The sequence below is a fragment of the Salmo salar genome, chromosome 28 (genome assembly GCF_965601325.2).
Source record: "Salmo salar chromosome 28, fSalSal1, whole genome shotgun sequence".
Classification (NCBI taxonomy): domain Eukaryota; kingdom Metazoa; phylum Chordata; class Actinopteri; order Salmoniformes; family Salmonidae; genus Salmo; species Salmo salar.
The window spans coordinates 5,055,355-5,071,990 of NC_138318.1; the positions used below are offsets into that span (position 1 = coordinate 5,055,355).

Below are 16,636 nucleotides of genomic sequence, written 5' to 3' on the forward strand. Positions count from 1 at the left end.
CAAGAAACAACCACCCACCACCACACGTGTGCACACACACACACTTTGCATCCTGAACCTCATCAAAATTTACATTGCTATGGCAACATTGATGAGGCAGATAACTTCCTGTGGCTCAGAGGGGAGTGACACACAGGACACCTGTCACTGTCACTGTACCACAGACCTGCAATGGTTCAATGTTGTCCCTTCCCTTATCTAGCACAGCTAAAGCCATTGTTATCAAAGGCTGTCTATCTCTACTCTGACCTGGCATTGAATGATAGATTGGCATCCCGACATGCAAGGCTCAGCCTCACCAACAGATATATCATTGGTTATACTTGTATAAATTAAGCAGCGTAATCATCCCTAGCTTCCAATTGACTCTGTCTGTCTGTCTGTCTGTCTGTCTGTCTGTCTGTCTGTCTGTCTGTCTGTCTGTCTGTCTGTCTGTCTGTCTGTCTGTCTGTCTGTCTGTCTGTCTGCTCTCCTTCCTACAGGAACGATTCCAAGTGAAGAATCCTCCCTCTGCTTACTTGCTGAAGCTCAAAAGTTATCTTGACCAGGGAGGGGTCAGTCGCAAGGTACTGTACCATTACAGTCCTGTAAGAGGTCCAGTCTGGGCTATGGCCCTGCTCAGATACTTTCAAAAACATCATTTCTTGAAGTAATCACTTATATAACAGAATTTGCAAAAGCTATGTTTAAAAAAACACTGGTTTCGTCCATAACTAAGTTACCACTTGTTTTGTTTGCTATACACCATCAAACATTTCTCCACAACGATAATGACCTTGCTGTGCGTGTTATGACAGTTCAAGAGGCGTGTCCAGGAGTCCACACAGGTCTTAAGAGAGCTGGAGATTTCCCTGAGGACCAATCATATCGGGTGAGACTCGCCCCTTACCCAACTTTTCTGCTTTCATCACCACTCCATCTATTGATCCTTACACAAGCTACATTCATTTTATTTATTTATACAGGTAGGTCAGTTAAATGGCACTTCCGCCACTTTTCAACCTCATATTCATTATCTCTAGCCAGTGGCTGTTCTAGACCATTTCAACTGGGGGGGGGGGGGGGGGGGGGGCAAGCTGGGGCCAGTTGTACTGTTAGAGGGGCCAGTTACATTAGACGTTATTTTTGTCATATCGTTTTCTTCACTGCATTGCAGGCATTAGCAGGCAAAATACCATGTTCATAATCATCATCGTTGCCACTGTCTAGTAACGGATGTAAAAAAAGAACGATAGCAAAAATGTGTTATGTAAAAATGATTTCATACTCCACATTTAGGGGGGCCACAAGGGGGTCCAAAATTGTTGTCACAGGCCACCCCCCGTAGCTTATGTCTGCCCATACCATAACCCCACCATCACCATGGGGCTCTCTGTTCACAACGTTGACATCAGCAAACCGCTTGCTCACACGACACCATACACATGGTCTGCGGTTGTGAGGACAGTTGGATGTACTGACAAATTCTCTAAAACGACATTGGAGATGGCTTATGGTAGAGAAATGAACATTCAATTCTCTGTCAACAGCTCTGGTGGATATTCCTGCATTCACCATGCCAATTGCACGCTCCCTCAAAACTTGAGCCATCTATGACAAAACTGCACATTTTAGAGTAGCCTTTTATTGTCCCAAGTACAAGGTGCACCCGTGTTATGATCATGTTGTTTCATCAGCTTCTTGATATGCCACACCTATCCGGTAGATAGATTATCTTGGCAAAGAAGAAATGCTCACTAGCAGGGACGTAAACAAATTTGTGCATAACATTTGAGATAAAAAAAATTGTGCATATGGAACATTCCTGGGATCTTTTATTTCATCTCATGAAACATAGGACCAACACTTTACACGTTGCTTTTATATTTTTGTTCAGTGTATATACAACATACAACATTACAAAACATATTAAGAAAAACAGACACATTTATCAACATATTGGTCTCTTTTCATTTTACTGAACTGACATAGGGGGACCAGAACATCTAATTTCAGAGATCTCAGTGAGTTGTTCCACATGAAGGCCGCAAAAAAACTAAAATCAGCTTCACCCAACTCTGTGGAGACCGAAGGGGCCTCCGGTGTTATCCAATCCTGTGGCCGGGTTTGATAATTTGTAAGTCTAAATAGAATTAATGATGCAGATACATACGAAGATTCTGTATGAGTAACTTGTACATCAACACAAGAAAATGCTCCTCTCTACTTACATACAAAGTGGCCCAACCCACTTTCTGATACAAAACGCAATGGTGAGTTCTATAACCATCACCAGTAATAAACCTAAGGGCACAATGGAAAACAACATCTAGGTGTTTAAGTGTAGATTCTGCTGCATGCATATAGATAATAACCCCATAATCTAAAATCGACATAAGTGGCCTGGACAATTTCCTTCCTATTATCAAAAGTCAGACATGCTTTGTTTCTGTAAAATAAACCAACTTTGAACTTCAACTTGTTCACCAGCTCAGTGACATGTTTTTTAAATAACAGTTTGTCATCAAGACAGATACCAACATATTTGTAGGAAGGAACTCACACAACTTCTGTACCGTTCAAACTAGTCATTACAAATTCATGCAAATCTGGGTTATGGGACCTAGAAAAAAACATGCCTTTTGTTTTGTTTGCATTTAGCACTACCTTTAGATCCAACAGTGACCTCTGCAGTGGTTGAAAATCAGGCTGTATGTGGGAAGAACAGTCAACTGACAGGCCAGGACCAGTATGACCACCAAGCTGAGATACAAGCATCAAATCTTAACCTTTTCAGTAATGATGCAGCGGTCTAAAACGACTTGCTTAGGCAGGGAAGTAGAGGAAAGGGAATTGCCCGACTTCAGCGAATTATGGGTTTTCCAGAATTTAGAGGGATCGCTAACAGAGTCTGTCATATCGCTAAAGGAAGTAGTTTGATGTGGCCTGTTTAGAGGCAGTGCACCCATTTCTCAATTCCCTAAATAGCTGCTAATCAGCTAACAAGCCAGTGTGTCTAGCCTTGGCCCAGGCTTGATTTCTTATCAAGAGGAGGTTTGAGAGTACATGAGAGTATTTAAGATGCCCTTTGAAGAGGTAGGGTTTCAGGTGCTTTTGGAAGATGGACAGGGACTCTGCTGCCCTAGCTTTAGTGAGAAGCTGGTTCCACCATTGGGGTGCTAGGACAGAGATGAGCTTTGACTGGGCTGAGTTGGAGCTGCCCTTCCGTAGGGGTGGGAGGGCCAAGAGACCAGAGGTGGCAGAACTGATTGCTCAGGTTGTGGTGTACGGTTTGAGCATAGCCTGAATGTAGCGAGGGGCAGTTCCTTTTGCTGCTCTGTAGGCAAGTACCAGGTTCTTGTAGTGGATGCAAGCTTCGAATGGAAGCCAGTGGAGTGTGCGGAGGAGCGGGGGGAAATGGGAGAACTTGGGAAGGTTGAAAACCAGGCGGGCTGCAGCGTTCTGGATAAATTGCAGGGGTTTGATGGCACAAGCGGGTAGCCCAGCCAACAGCAAGTTGCAGTAGTCCAGACGGGAGATGACAAGTGCCTGGATTAGGACCTGCACCTCTTCCTGTGTGAGGTAGGGTCGTACTCTACGGATGTTGTACTCTACGGAGTGAGTCACTGCTTTGATGTTTGCAGAAAACAACAGGGTGTTGTCCAGGGTCACTCCAATGTTCCTTGCACTCTGGGAGGGTGACTCTGGAGTAGGCCTTCCCCGGGAGGAATAGCAGCTCCGTCTTGTTGAGATTGAGGTGGTGGGCCGACATCCGTATCACCACCTCGGTGTCAGAAGGGGGTAAGGAGAAAAGTAGTCAAGTGTCATCCGCATAGCAATGATAGGGGAGACCATGTGAAGATATGACGGAGCCGAGTGACTTGGTGTATATAGAGAAGAGGAGATGGCCTATAACCAAGCCCTGGGGGACACCAGTAGTGAGAGTATGTGGTGCAGACACAGATCCTCTCCATGTCACCTGGTAGGAGTGGCCTTCTGGGTGCGATGCAATTCAAGAGTGTGCAGAGCCTGAGACGCCCAGCACTGAGAGGGTGGAGAGGAGGATCTATTTCACGGTGTCAAAGGCAGCGGATAGATCTAGGAGGATGAGAACAGAGGAGAGAGAGAGTCAGCTTTGGCAGTGTGGAGAGCCTCCATGACACAGAAAAGAGCAGTCTCGTTTGAGTGACCCATCTTGAAGCCTGAATGGTTAGGGTCAAGAAGATCATTCTGAGAGAGATAACGAGAGAGTTGATCAGAGACAGCACACTCAAGTGTTTTGGAAAGAACATAAAGAAGGGATACAGGTCTATAGTTTAACATAAGATGAGTCGAGTGTTGGTTTCTTGAGGAGGGGAGCGATTGGAGCCGTTTTGAAGTCAGAGGGGATGCAGCCAATGGTCAGGGATGAGTTTATGAGGGTAGTGAGGAATGGGAGATGGTCTCCAGAGATGGCCTGGAGAAGAGAGGAGGGGATGGGTTCGAGCGGGCAAGTTGTCAGGTGGCCAGACCTCACTAGTCACAGGATGTCGTCAATCTTCTTTTCAAAGTGGTTGACAAAGTCGTCCACAGAGAGGTAGGAGTGAGGGGGAAGGGTGGTGGATTAAGGAGGGAGGAGAAGGTGGAAAAGAGTTTCATAGGGTTAGAGGCAGAAGCTTGAAATGTAGATAGAAAGTTGCTTTAGCTGCGGATACAGAGGAAGAGAATGTAAAGAGGTCGGAGTAGAAGGATGATAGATCCTCAGCTGCCCACAGCCCTGTTCTGTAAGCTCGCAATGAGTCACTCAGTCACAGTGCAGGAGGGGAGGGCCGAGCCAGCCGGGAGGAAAGGGGACAATGCTAGTCATAGGATGCGGAAAGGGAGAGTAGGGTCGAAGAGGCAGAGTCAGGAGACAGGAGGGAGAAGGATTTAGCAGAAGGGAGTGATGGTAGGTTAGAAGAGGAGAGAGTAGTGGGAGACAGAGAGCGAAGATTTCGACGGCGCTTGACATCTGGGTAGGGGCTGAGTGGCTAGGGTTGGAGGAAAGGGTGACAGAAAAGGAAACAAAGTAGTGATCAGAGGCCTGGGTTGCAGTGACATTAGCAGGGGAACAGCCTCTAGTAAAGACGAGATTAAGCATACAGTATTTCCTGCCTTGTGAGCTGGGGGGGATTGGGAAAGGGTGAAGTCAAATGAGTCAAGGAGGGAAAAGAGCGAGTTGGAAAGAAATGAATCGAAGGCAGACTTCGGTTGGTTGAAGTTGCCAAGTACGAAGAGCGGTGAGCCATCGTCAGGAAATTAGCTTATGAAGGTGTAAAGGTCATTGAGGAACTCCTTCCTCGAAGAACTCCACAGAAGAACTCGGCAGAACCGTCTTTGTTTCGGCGAGTCTTAGTTTTACCGACGAGATTGACACGACTGCTGCTTACAGCTGCTACTGAGAAACCAGGGGAGACTGAAATACTAACACTAATCGCTAATTGCGTAACAGAGGTGAAGAGCACACCTCCCTGTACTAATTGCTGATTGCCTAGGAGAGACATATTTTGGTTTATGGACACTTTTATAACCAACAGCTCATATATTTTGGGGACAGGGATGCTAAGAGAGCATGATGCCACAAGACAAGATTTTACATAAATGGCCACCCCTCCAACCTTTTTTGTCTATCACATCTGAAAGTACAAACCCTCTGTGAGATTTGAAAACAGCAGGAGTATCTATGGAGACAAAAGAGTCAATAGAACTGGATTAGCTAGCCACAATAGGCTTCCTGATTGGACTCAAAGTTGCAGAGCTATCAGTAGAATGAGGTAAATGTGCACAAGATTACTATTGACAATACCCATATGCTTATGAGCACATGTAGCCAAACGATAGCTTGATATGAAACTATAAATAGCATAGGTGGCACTAACAACAGTGGGTTCCTTTACGGTAGTTAACAGAGCTTTGGTGAGGACTGAAATACTGTACAATTATTGATATTAATTTGCAAACCATAAAATGCTGGATTTAGGGTTCCCACTAGTTAACACATCCACATAGTCAAAATTGTCTATATCTTAGAAAATCAGGAAAAAACAAACATTTAAGTTAGGAATAAGGTTAGGGTTAGGTTTAAAATCAGATCTTAATAAGAGAAATTGTAGAAATAGATGCGATTTTGCCATAATTCTGACTTTTTGGCTGCGTTATCTAGCGACGACCTGGATTTAGGCTTGCAGGGTCTAACATCAGGGTTAGATGCTATTGTGTAGCTACAGTCAGATGTAAGTATTTTTGTTGTTGTGACGTATGCACCAGTATTGTTTGTTGTTAAGTGTGTGAATGAAGGCGTCGTGCTTATGAGATTCTTTCACCGTTTGGTTGAGTGAGATTGTTGTTTTACTTGTGGTTACAAAATCTTAGATAGACCAACAATCCAGTTGTAACCTTATTAATACCGTTATGAAGCTGAAATTAGAATTTTATTTTAGGAATAAGGCTTGTTTTTCTTTTGAAGCCAGAAGGAGGCTAGTATCAGCTACATTTATGCCTTTACTAGACTATGGGGATATTTTATATATGAACGCTTCCGCTCAGTGTTTGAGATCAATTGACACCCTTTACCATGGCACTTTGAGATTTATTTTAAATTGCAAAACCCTTACGCACCACTGCACTTTGTATACCAGGGTTGGCTGGCCTTCTCTAGTCACTCGTAGGCTCAGTCACTGGTATACTTTTATTTACAAAGCCATTTTGGGTTTACTACCTTTTTATTTGGGCATTTTTATTGTTCAGAAATGTGGTGGGTACTCTCTTCGTTCGAGGGACTTTATCTTGCTAACTGTTCCAAATGTCCGAACTGAATTTGGTAAAAGGGCTTTTATGTACTCTGCGCCATCGTCTTGGAATGCCTTACAAAATACTTTTAAACTGGAAGAACTTGTCCCGATTGGTATTTTTAAATCACTGATGAATGATCTTGAGACTGATTCCCTGACCTGTCAATGTTTTTAATTTGCTGTTTTTGATTTTGTTATATTCTTTGTTAATTCTATGGTTTTTACTAGATTACTTGTAGTTTTTCATGTTGTTTGTCTAATTTTTGTAATGACTTGGCGCTGCCTATCTTGGCCAGGACGCTCTTGAAAAAGAGATTTTAAATCTCAATGAGCCTTTCCTGGTTAAATAAAGGTTAATAATGTTTGGTTGTTGTAAATGTATGTTGTTTTAAAGTGTCACCGTATGTGTAGTTATTGTAATGTCTAGTCTTTGTTGTGGTCCAATCTGAGTATTGTTATGTCTGGATGTCTGTAATGTGTGTCTGATTGGGGTTGTAGTTACGTCTGACCGTTGTAAAATCTGATTCTTGTAGGGTGTGCCCGTTGTGTCTTATTATAATATTCCCCTCCTGTTTCCCCTCCTCTCCAGCTGGGCTCAGGAGTTCCTCAGTGAGGAGAACAGAGGTCTGGACGTCCTGGTTGACTACCTGTCCTTCGCCCAATGTGCCGTCACGTAAGTACCAGCCCTTCACATCTACAGTGCCTTCAGGAAGTGTTCCTACCCCTTGACTTATTCCACATTTTGTTGTGTTACAGCCTGAATTCCAAATTGATTAAATCAGGTTTTTTCACTCATCTGCACACAATACCCCATAGTGACAAAGTGAAATCATGTTTTTAGATTTTTTGTTGTTGTAGTAATTGAAAATAAAATACAGAAATCTCTAATTTACATAGGTATTCACATCCCTGGGTCAATACTTTGTAGAATCAAATGACATTTTATTTGTCACATGTGCTTTCTTACAAGCCCTTAACCAACAATGCAGATTTTTTTTAAAGTAAGTAACAAAATATTTGCAAAAAAATATATACTATCAAAATGTCAAATGAAAAAAAGTGACACAATAAAATAACAATAACGATGCTATATGCAGGGGGTTCCGGTACCGAGTTAATGTTCGGGGTACAGGTTAGTCAAGGTAATTGAGGTAATATGTACATGTAGGGGTAAAGTGACTGTGCATAGATAATAAACAGAGAGTAAAAGCAGAGTAAAAAAGAGATTAAATGAAAATAGTCCGGTTAGCCATTTGATTAAATGTTTAGCAGTCTTATGGCTTGGGGTAGAACCTGTTAAGAAGCCTTTTTTAGGGCCTTCCTCTGAAACCGCCTGGTATATAGGTCCTGGATGGCAGGAAGCTTGGCCCCAGAGATGTACTGGGCCGTACGCACTACCCTCTGTAGTGCATTACGGTCAGATGCCGAGCAGTTGCCATATCAAGCAGTGAGGCAACCAGTCAGGATGCTCTCGAGGGTGCAGCTGTATAACATTTTGAGGATCTGAGGACCCATGCTAAATGTTTTCAGTCTCTTGAGGGGGCAATAGGTGTTGTGGTGCCCTTCTCACAAATATCTTGGTGTGTTTGATCTGGACACCGAGGAACTTGATGCTCTTGACCCCCTCCACTACAGCCCCGTCCTTTTCCTCTGGTCAATGATCAGCTCCTTTGTCTTGCTCACGTTGAGGGAGAGGTTGTTGTCCTGGCACCACACTGCCAGGTCTCTGACCTCTTCCCTGATCAGGCCTACCACCGTTGGGTTGTCGGCAAACTTAATGATGGTGTTGGAGTCGTGCGTGAACAGGGTAAGCACGCACCCCTGAGTGGACCCTTTGTTGAGGATCAGCATGTCAGATGTGTTGTTGCCTACCATTACCACCTGGTGACGGCCCATCAGGAATTACAGGATCCAGTTGCAGAGGGAGGTGTTTAGTCCCATTGTCCTTAGCTTAGTGTTGAGCTTTGATGGCACTAAGGTGTTGAACTCTGATCTGTAGTCAACAAACAGCGTTTTCACATAGGTGTTCCTTTTGTCCAGGTAGGAAAGGGCAGTGTGGAGTGCAATAGAGATTGCGTCTTCTGTGGATCTGTTGGGGTGGTATGCAAATAATAAGGCGTCTAGGGTTTCTGGGATGATGGTGTTGATGTGAGCCATGACCAGCCTTTCAAAGCACTTCATGGCTATTGATGTGAGTGCTACGGGGCGGTAGTCATTTAGGCAAGTTACCTTGGCATTCTTGGGCACAGGGACTATGGTGGTCTGCTTGAAACAGACTCGGTCAGGAAGAGGTTGAAAATGTCAATGAAGACCTTTGAAAGATGGTGAGTGCATGTTCTGAGTACACATTCTAGTAATCCATCTGGCCCTGCGGCCTTGTGAATATTGACCTGTTTAAAGGTATTACTCACATCGGCTACGGAGATCGTGATCACACAGTCATCCAGTACAACTGGTGCTCTCATTGCCTCGGAGTGAGCATAGACGTCATTAAGCTCATTTGGTAGGCTTGCATCACTGGGCAGCTCACGGCTGGGTTACCCTTTGTAATTCGTAATAGTTTGCAATACCTGCCACATCTGATTAGAGTCAGAGCTGGTGTAGTAGGATTCAGTCTTAGACTGGTATTGATACTTTGCCTGTTTGATGGTTCGTCGAAGGATATAGCGGGATTTCTTATAAGCCTTCGGATTAGTGTCCCACTCCTTGAAACCGGCAGCTTTATCTCAGTGTGGATGTTACCTGTAATCCATAGCTTCTGGTTGGGTGACTGTGGGGGCGACATCGCCGATGCACTTATTGTTGAAGCCAGTGACTCCTTAATGCCATCCAATGAATCCCGGAACATATTCCTGGCTGTACAATCAAAACAGTCCTGTGGCTTAGCATCTGCGTCATCTGACTACTTCCATATTGAGCGAGTCACTGGTACTTCCTGCTTGAGTTTTTGCTTGTAAGCAGGAATCAGGAGAATAGAATTATGGTTATATTTGCCAAGCGGAGGGCGAGGGAGAGCTTTGTACGCATCTCTGTGTGTGGAGTAAAGGTGTTCTAGAGTTGTTTTTTCTCTATGGATTTAAGTTTTCCTGCATTAAAGTCCCGGGCCACTAGAAGCGCCGCTTCTGGGTGATCATTCGCTTGTTTGCTTATGGCCTTATACAGCTCGTTGAGTGCGGTCTTAGTGCCTACATCGGTTTGTGGTGGTAAATAGACAGCTACAAAAATATAGATAAAAACTCTTGGTAAATAGTGTGATCTAAAGCTTATCATGAGGTACTCTACCTCAGACGAGCAAAACCTCGAGACTTCCTTAATGTTAGAGATTATGCCCCAGCTATTATTGACAAATAGACACAGACCACCACCCCTCATCTTACCGGAGGTTGCTGTTCTGTCATGCCAATGCACGGAAAACCCAGCCAACTGTATATTATCCATGTCCTCGTTCAGCCACGACTCGGTGAAACATAATATAATACAGTTTTTAATGTCCCGTTTGTAGGATAGTCTCAAACAGAGCTCATCCAGTTTATTCTACAGTGATTGCACATTCGCCAGTAGAACGGATGGTTAAGGCGGATTTTCCAATCACCGACAAATTCTCACCATACTTCCTTGCAGATTTCCTCAAGCTCTGTTAAGATAGTGTAACGTGGGTCGTATAAAGGGGACCAAGGCGCAGCGTGTATAGTGCTCATATTCACTTTTATTATGAAGACACTAGAACAAAACGACTGACAACAGTTCCGTCAGGTGAACATACACTAAACAGAACAACTACCCACAAAACCCAGGAAGAAAAACCCCTACTTAAATATGATCTCTAATCAGAGGCAACGAGGATCAGCTGCCACCAATTAGAGATCAACCCAAACTATCCCAACATAGAAAATAGAAAAACTAGAACTTAAACATAGAAATAGAAAAACAGACAAACACCCCCTGTCATGCCCTGACCTACTCTACCATAGAAAATAACAACTTACTATGGTCAGGACGTGACAGATAGATGGGGAGCTGGGGTGAACAGCAATCTTCAAGTCTTTCTACAGATTTCCAATGGGATTCAAGTCTGGGCTTTGCCTGGGCCACTCAAGGACTTTCACATTCTTGTTCTGAAGCCATTCCAGCATTGCTTAGGTTGTATGCTTGGGGTCATTGTCCTATTGGAACATACATCTTTGCTCCAGTCTAAGGTTGTTAGCACTCTGATGCAGGTTCTCATCAAGGATTTGGCTGTATTTGGCTCCATTCATTGTTCTCTTTATCCTTATCAGTCTCCCAGTCCCTGCCACTAAAAAGCATCACCATAGCATGATGCTGCCACCACCATGCTTCACAAAATGGATGGTGTTAGAAGGGTGTTGAAGTGCCTAGATTGGTGAAGTGCTGTAGAGACTGTTGTCCTTCTGCCAGGTTCTCCCATCTCAGCCAAGGAACTCTGTAGTTCTGTCAGAGTGGTCATTGGGTGCTTTGTCACCCTCAGCAAGGTCCTTCTTGTCCGGTTGCTGAGTTTGGTGAGATGGCCAGCTCTAGGCAGAGTCAGGGTAGTTCCATATTTTTTCAATATACGTACCAATGATGGAGACCACGTTGCTCTTGGAAACTTTCAACACTCCAGAAATTGATTCATTATAAGGGCACAAGGCGAGACCCAGATGCAGACACGGGAGGTAGATGGTTTGAGTCTCTGATATTTATTATAATCCAAAAGGGTAGGCAAGAGAATGGTCGTGGACAGGCAAAAGATCAAAACCAGGTCAGAGTCCAGGAGGTACACAGTGGCAGGCAGGCTCGAGGTCAGGGCAGGCAGAATGGTCAGGCAGGCGGGTTCAGAGTCCAGACAGGCAAGGGTCACAACCGGGAGGACTAGCAAAAACAGAGCGAAGGAAACAGCAGGAGAACGGTGTCACGTCCTGGCCAGTATATAAGGTTAATTGTTTTGTAGTTTGGTCAGGGCGTGGCAGGGGGTATTTGTTTTATGTGGTTCGGGGTGGTGTGTTTGTGTAAAGGGTGTTTGATTTAGTATTTTCGGGTTTTGGTTTATGTCTAGGTAGTTCTATGTGGAGTCTAGTGAGTGTATGTCTATGTTTGGTTAATTGGGGTTGGGACTCTCAGTTGAAGGCAGGTGTTGTCTATCTGCCTTTGATTGAGAGTCCCATATATTAGGGTGTGTTTGTGTGTGTGATTTGTGGGTGATTATTCTGTGTATAGCCTTGTGCCTTACCAGACTGTTTATTTGTCGAGTGTTCGTTTTTCGTGTTTTGTTATTTTGTATGTTCATTTTTGAGAGTAATTAAAAATCAAGATGAGCATTCACGTACCTGCTGCGTTTTGGTCCTCATTCACCGACAACAACCGTGACAGAATCACCCACCACTCAAGGACCAAGCAGCAGAAGAAGGAGCAGAGGGAATTCGAGTTGGACTGGCGGGAGAAATGGACCTGGGAGGAAGTTCTGGACGGGGCCGGACCTTGGCACCAGGCTGGGGATTATCGACGCCCGCAGTGGGAAATTGAGGCAGCCAAGGCAGAGAGGCAGTGGTACGAGGCCAAGTACGCGCTGAAGGAGAAGCACGAGAGGCACCCCCAAGAATTTTTTTTTGGGGGGCACACGGGTAGTTTGGCTAGGCGTAAGAAGAGCCGGAAGCCAGCTACCCGTGGTTATATGGAGGAGCGTATGGGGTGGAGAGCGCTATGTTTCGCTGAGGAGCGCACTCTCACCCATACGCACGCACAGTCCAGTGCGCGTTATTCCAGCCCCTCGCAGGTGGCGTGCTAGAGCGGGCATCCAGCCTGGTAGGAGGATGCCTGCGCAGCGCATCTGGTCGCCGGTACGCCTCCGAGGACCAGGCTACCCAACTCCCGCTCTACGCACGGCTACCATCAGGCCCCTGCACAGCCCAGTCTGCCCTGTACGAGCACCCCGCTCGTACAGGGCTACTAGTTCCATCCAGCCAAGGCGGGTTGTGCAGGAGGTAAGATCTAGACCGGCTGTGCGCCTCCATAGCCCTGGGTTTCCAGCTCCTGTCTCTCGTGCGGACCCGGAAGAGCGTCAACCCAGTCCGACTCGTCCTGTTCCCGCTCCCCGCACTAGCCTGGAGGTGCGTGTACATAATCTGGTAAGCCCAGTACCAGCACCACGCACCAGGCTACAAGTGCGTCAACCCAGCCACGCCAGTCAACAGTCGTCACCAGAGCTGCCCGCCAGTCAACAGTCGTCACCAGAGCTGCCCGCCAGTCAACAGTCGTCACCAGAGCTGCCCGCCAGTCAACAGTCGTCACCAGAGCTGCCCGCCAGTCAACAGTCGTCACCAGAGCTGCCCGCCAGTCAACAGTCGTCACCAGAGCTGCCCGCCAGTCAACAGTCGTCACCAGAGCTGCCCGCCAGTCAACAGTCACCAGAGCTGCCCGCCAGTCAACAGTCGTCAGAGCTGCCCGCCAGTCAACAGTCGTCAGAGCTGCCCGCCAGTCAACAGTCGTCAGAGCTGCCCGCCAGTCAACAGTCGTCAGAGCTGCCCGCCAGTCAACAGTCGTCAGAGCTGCCCGCCAGTCAACAGTCGTCAGAGCTGCCCGCCAGTCAACAGTCGTCAGAGCTGCCCGCCAGTCAACAGTCGTCAGAGCTGCCCGCCAGTCAACAGTCGCCAGAGAGGTCAGACTGCGCTGAACTGCCGGAGTGGCCAGACTGCGCTGAACTGCCGGAGTGGCCAGACTGCGCTGAACTGCCGGAGTGGCCAGACTGCGCTGAACTGCCGGAGTGGCCAGACTGCGCTGAACTGCCGGAGTGGCCAGACTGCCCTGAACTGCCGGAGTGGCCAGACTGCCCTGAACTGCCGGAGTGGCCAGACTGCCCTGAACTGCCGGAGTGGCCAGACTGCCCTGAACTGCCGGAGTGGCCAGACTGCCCTGAACTGCCGGAGTGGCCAGACTGCCCTGAACTGCCGGAGTGGCCAGACTGCCCTGAACTGCCGGAGTGGCCCGAGTGGCCAGACTGCCCAGACTGTCCCGAATTGCCAGACTGCCCAGACTGTCCCGAATTGCCAGACTGCCCAGACTCTCCCGAATTGCCAGACTGCCCAGACTGTCCCGAATTGCCAGACTGCCCAGACTCTCCCGAATTGCCAGACTGCCCAGACTGTCCCGAATTGCCAGACTGCCCCGACTGCCCCCCGGCGATGCCAGACTGGCCCGACTGCCCCTCGGCGATGCCAGAGTGGCCCGACAGCCTGGAACGGCCGGAACCAGAGCCACCTCCAGAAATAGGTGGGTTGGGGAGGGGGGGTGTAGCACAGTGCCGTCGTTGACGGCAGCCACCCTCCCTTCCCTCCCTTTAGAAAAGGGGACTTTTTGTTGGTGTTGCTTGGGGTTATTTTTTGGTAAGGTGCTTCTGGGGTAGCACCTTTAAGGGGGGGGGGGGGTACTGTCACGTCCTGGCCAGTATATAAGGTTAATTGTTTTGTAGTTTGGTCAGGGCGTGGCAGGGGGTATTTGTTTTATGTGGTTCGGGGTGGTGTGTTTGTGTAAAGGGTGTTTGATTTAGTATTTTCGGGTTTTGGTTTATGTCTAGGTAGTTCTATGTGGAGTCTAGTGAGTGTATGTCTATGTTTGGTTAATTGGGGTTGGGACTCTCAGTTGAAGGCAGGTGTTGTCTATCTGCCTTTGATTGAGAGTCCCATATATTAGGGTGTGTCTGTGTGTGTGATTTGTGGGTGATTATTCTGTGTATAGCCTTGTGCCTTACCAGACTGTTTATTTGTCGAGTGTTCGTTTTTCGTGTTTTGTTATTTTGTATGTTCATTTTTGAGAGTAATTAAAAATCAAGATGAGCATTCACGTACCTGCTGCGTTTTGGTCCTCATTCACCGACAACAACCGTGACAAACGGGAAAAACATGCTGGTTGACTTGACAAAAAAAGACGAGCTGGCAACAGACAAGCAGGGAACACAGGAATAAGTACCCAGGGACTAATGAGGAAAACAGGTGACACCTGGAGGTGGGTGGAGACAATCACAAAGACAGGTGAAACAGATCAGAATGTGACATTCATACCCATCCCCAGATATATGACTCATCATAATCTCTGAGATTTACAGACAGTTCCTTGGACTTCATGTTATAGTTTCTGCTCTGACATGCACTGTCAACTGTGGGACCTTATATAGACAAGTGTGTTTCTTTCTAAAACATGTCCAAACAATTAAATGAGCCACATGTGGACTCCAATGAAATTGTAGTGACATATCAAGGAGGATCAAAGGAAATTGGATGCACCTGAGCCCAATTTGGAGTGCCATAGAAAAGGGGTTTGAATACTTATGTAAATGAGATATTGCTGTATTTTATTTCCAATAAATGTGCAAACATGTCAACAAAAAAAATCACTTTGTCATTATGGGGTATTGTGTGTAGATGGGAGAGACAAAAATATATATTTAATAAATTTTGAATTCAGGCTGTAACACAACAAAATCTGGAATAAGTCAAGGGCTATGAATACTTTCTGAAGGCACTTGTATGTGAATGGGACAATCTGAGAGGAAAATGTTTTGATTTTTAGGCTTCAACATGACGTAGGTCTTTATGGTAGTTCTGGGTCTTTCCTTCTTCTTTTTGGGACACTTTAGTAATGAAACATATCTGAGAGCTTTAGATTTAACATTTAACATAACTTTAATATTCCACATTGATAATATTGGGTCAACTCTCCCATTCATGTCCAAATTCCTGCTACTTTGGACTCTCAGCTATGACATGGAAAGTTTGGACAATGGGACTTCCACACCAGAAAAATCGATGGAGGACTTGACGAGGAGTGCCAGTAACTCTCCAACCCATGGTGGTTCTAAAGCTGCTCGTGCCCTTACTGTGAGGTGAGTGTTACCAGGAATTGGTGAGAAGAATGGACATGAGCTTCTGTCTGTCAGATGGGACTGAGGTTGGACTACACTTGTAGTTCTTGCATCCTAGATTCATGGGCATTAATTGTGAGGAAAGAACAATGACTCCCACTCCTCTCCACACACATTGTGACATACACACACACACCATTTCCCCTGCCATAAAACTAGAGTTGAAAAACAAATGGCCTAACAAATGTCGAAATTCTAATAAGGCCTACCAAATGTCGGAAATTAGAAGCAGAAACTTAATTTAAATGATAGTATATTAATTAAAGTAAGCAAAATTATTATGGAATTATTATGGTGGATTGAATTTTGCAGGTAGCCTACTTTTTGAAGTGATTTTTTGACAATCAGATATCATCACACAAGACCCACGGTATGCGAAACTGACCTTGCGCAGACCGCAAAAACAACAGGTTAACGGGATAAAATGTTAATCCCATTTTAGCTCAGCATATCCCAGGCATCTTATCCGGGTTTCTCATAACCGGCATACAAGCTTTTTCGGGTTATTGTAAACGGGATATGATGTTGTGTCAACTCAAAAACAGAATACTTGAGTATCCCGAATAATAACGCGATATTGGTGTGCATGTAAACGTGGTCAGTGTAACATTCCTTGCCATGGAACAAAGCTTATGCCATAAGCAAACCTTGGACAATGTTTCTTCTTACGTAACATAAATCCTTTGCACCGTGCTTCGAATTCCTGGAACAGTGTGATCTCAGTTTTGTCTGTTGAAAATGTTCTCAAAATGTCTTAGAACGTTTTTGATTGGTCATTAACATTATGAGAACCTTGGCGCAACTGGTACAGCGGAGACACAGTGAGCACATACTGTAGATTAACCTGTGGCGTCAAGCCGTCCCAATCTGTCCCAAGCTGTCACACACACACATACTCATGTCAACAGACAGGCGGACGGACGGACACACTCACACA

General features: G+C 45.8%; 1 protein-coding gene across 4 annotated transcripts in view; it reads left to right on the plus strand.

Moving 5' to 3' along the window:
- Positions 1-16,636, plus strand: part of LOC106589318 (formin-like protein 1) — a 67,844-nt gene that overhangs the window by 23,426 nt on the left and 27,782 nt on the right. For all 4 annotated transcript variants that reach the window (XM_014179113.3, XM_014179111.3, XM_014179116.3 and 1 more), the window contains exons 3-6: positions 483-566; positions 798-871; positions 7,378-7,461; positions 15,535-15,660. In XM_014179113.3, the coding sequence (XP_014034588.2) occupies positions 483-566; positions 798-871; positions 7,378-7,461; positions 15,535-15,660 (368 nt within the window). The remainder of the gene's footprint in view (positions 1-482; positions 567-797; positions 872-7,377; positions 7,462-15,534; positions 15,661-16,636) is intronic.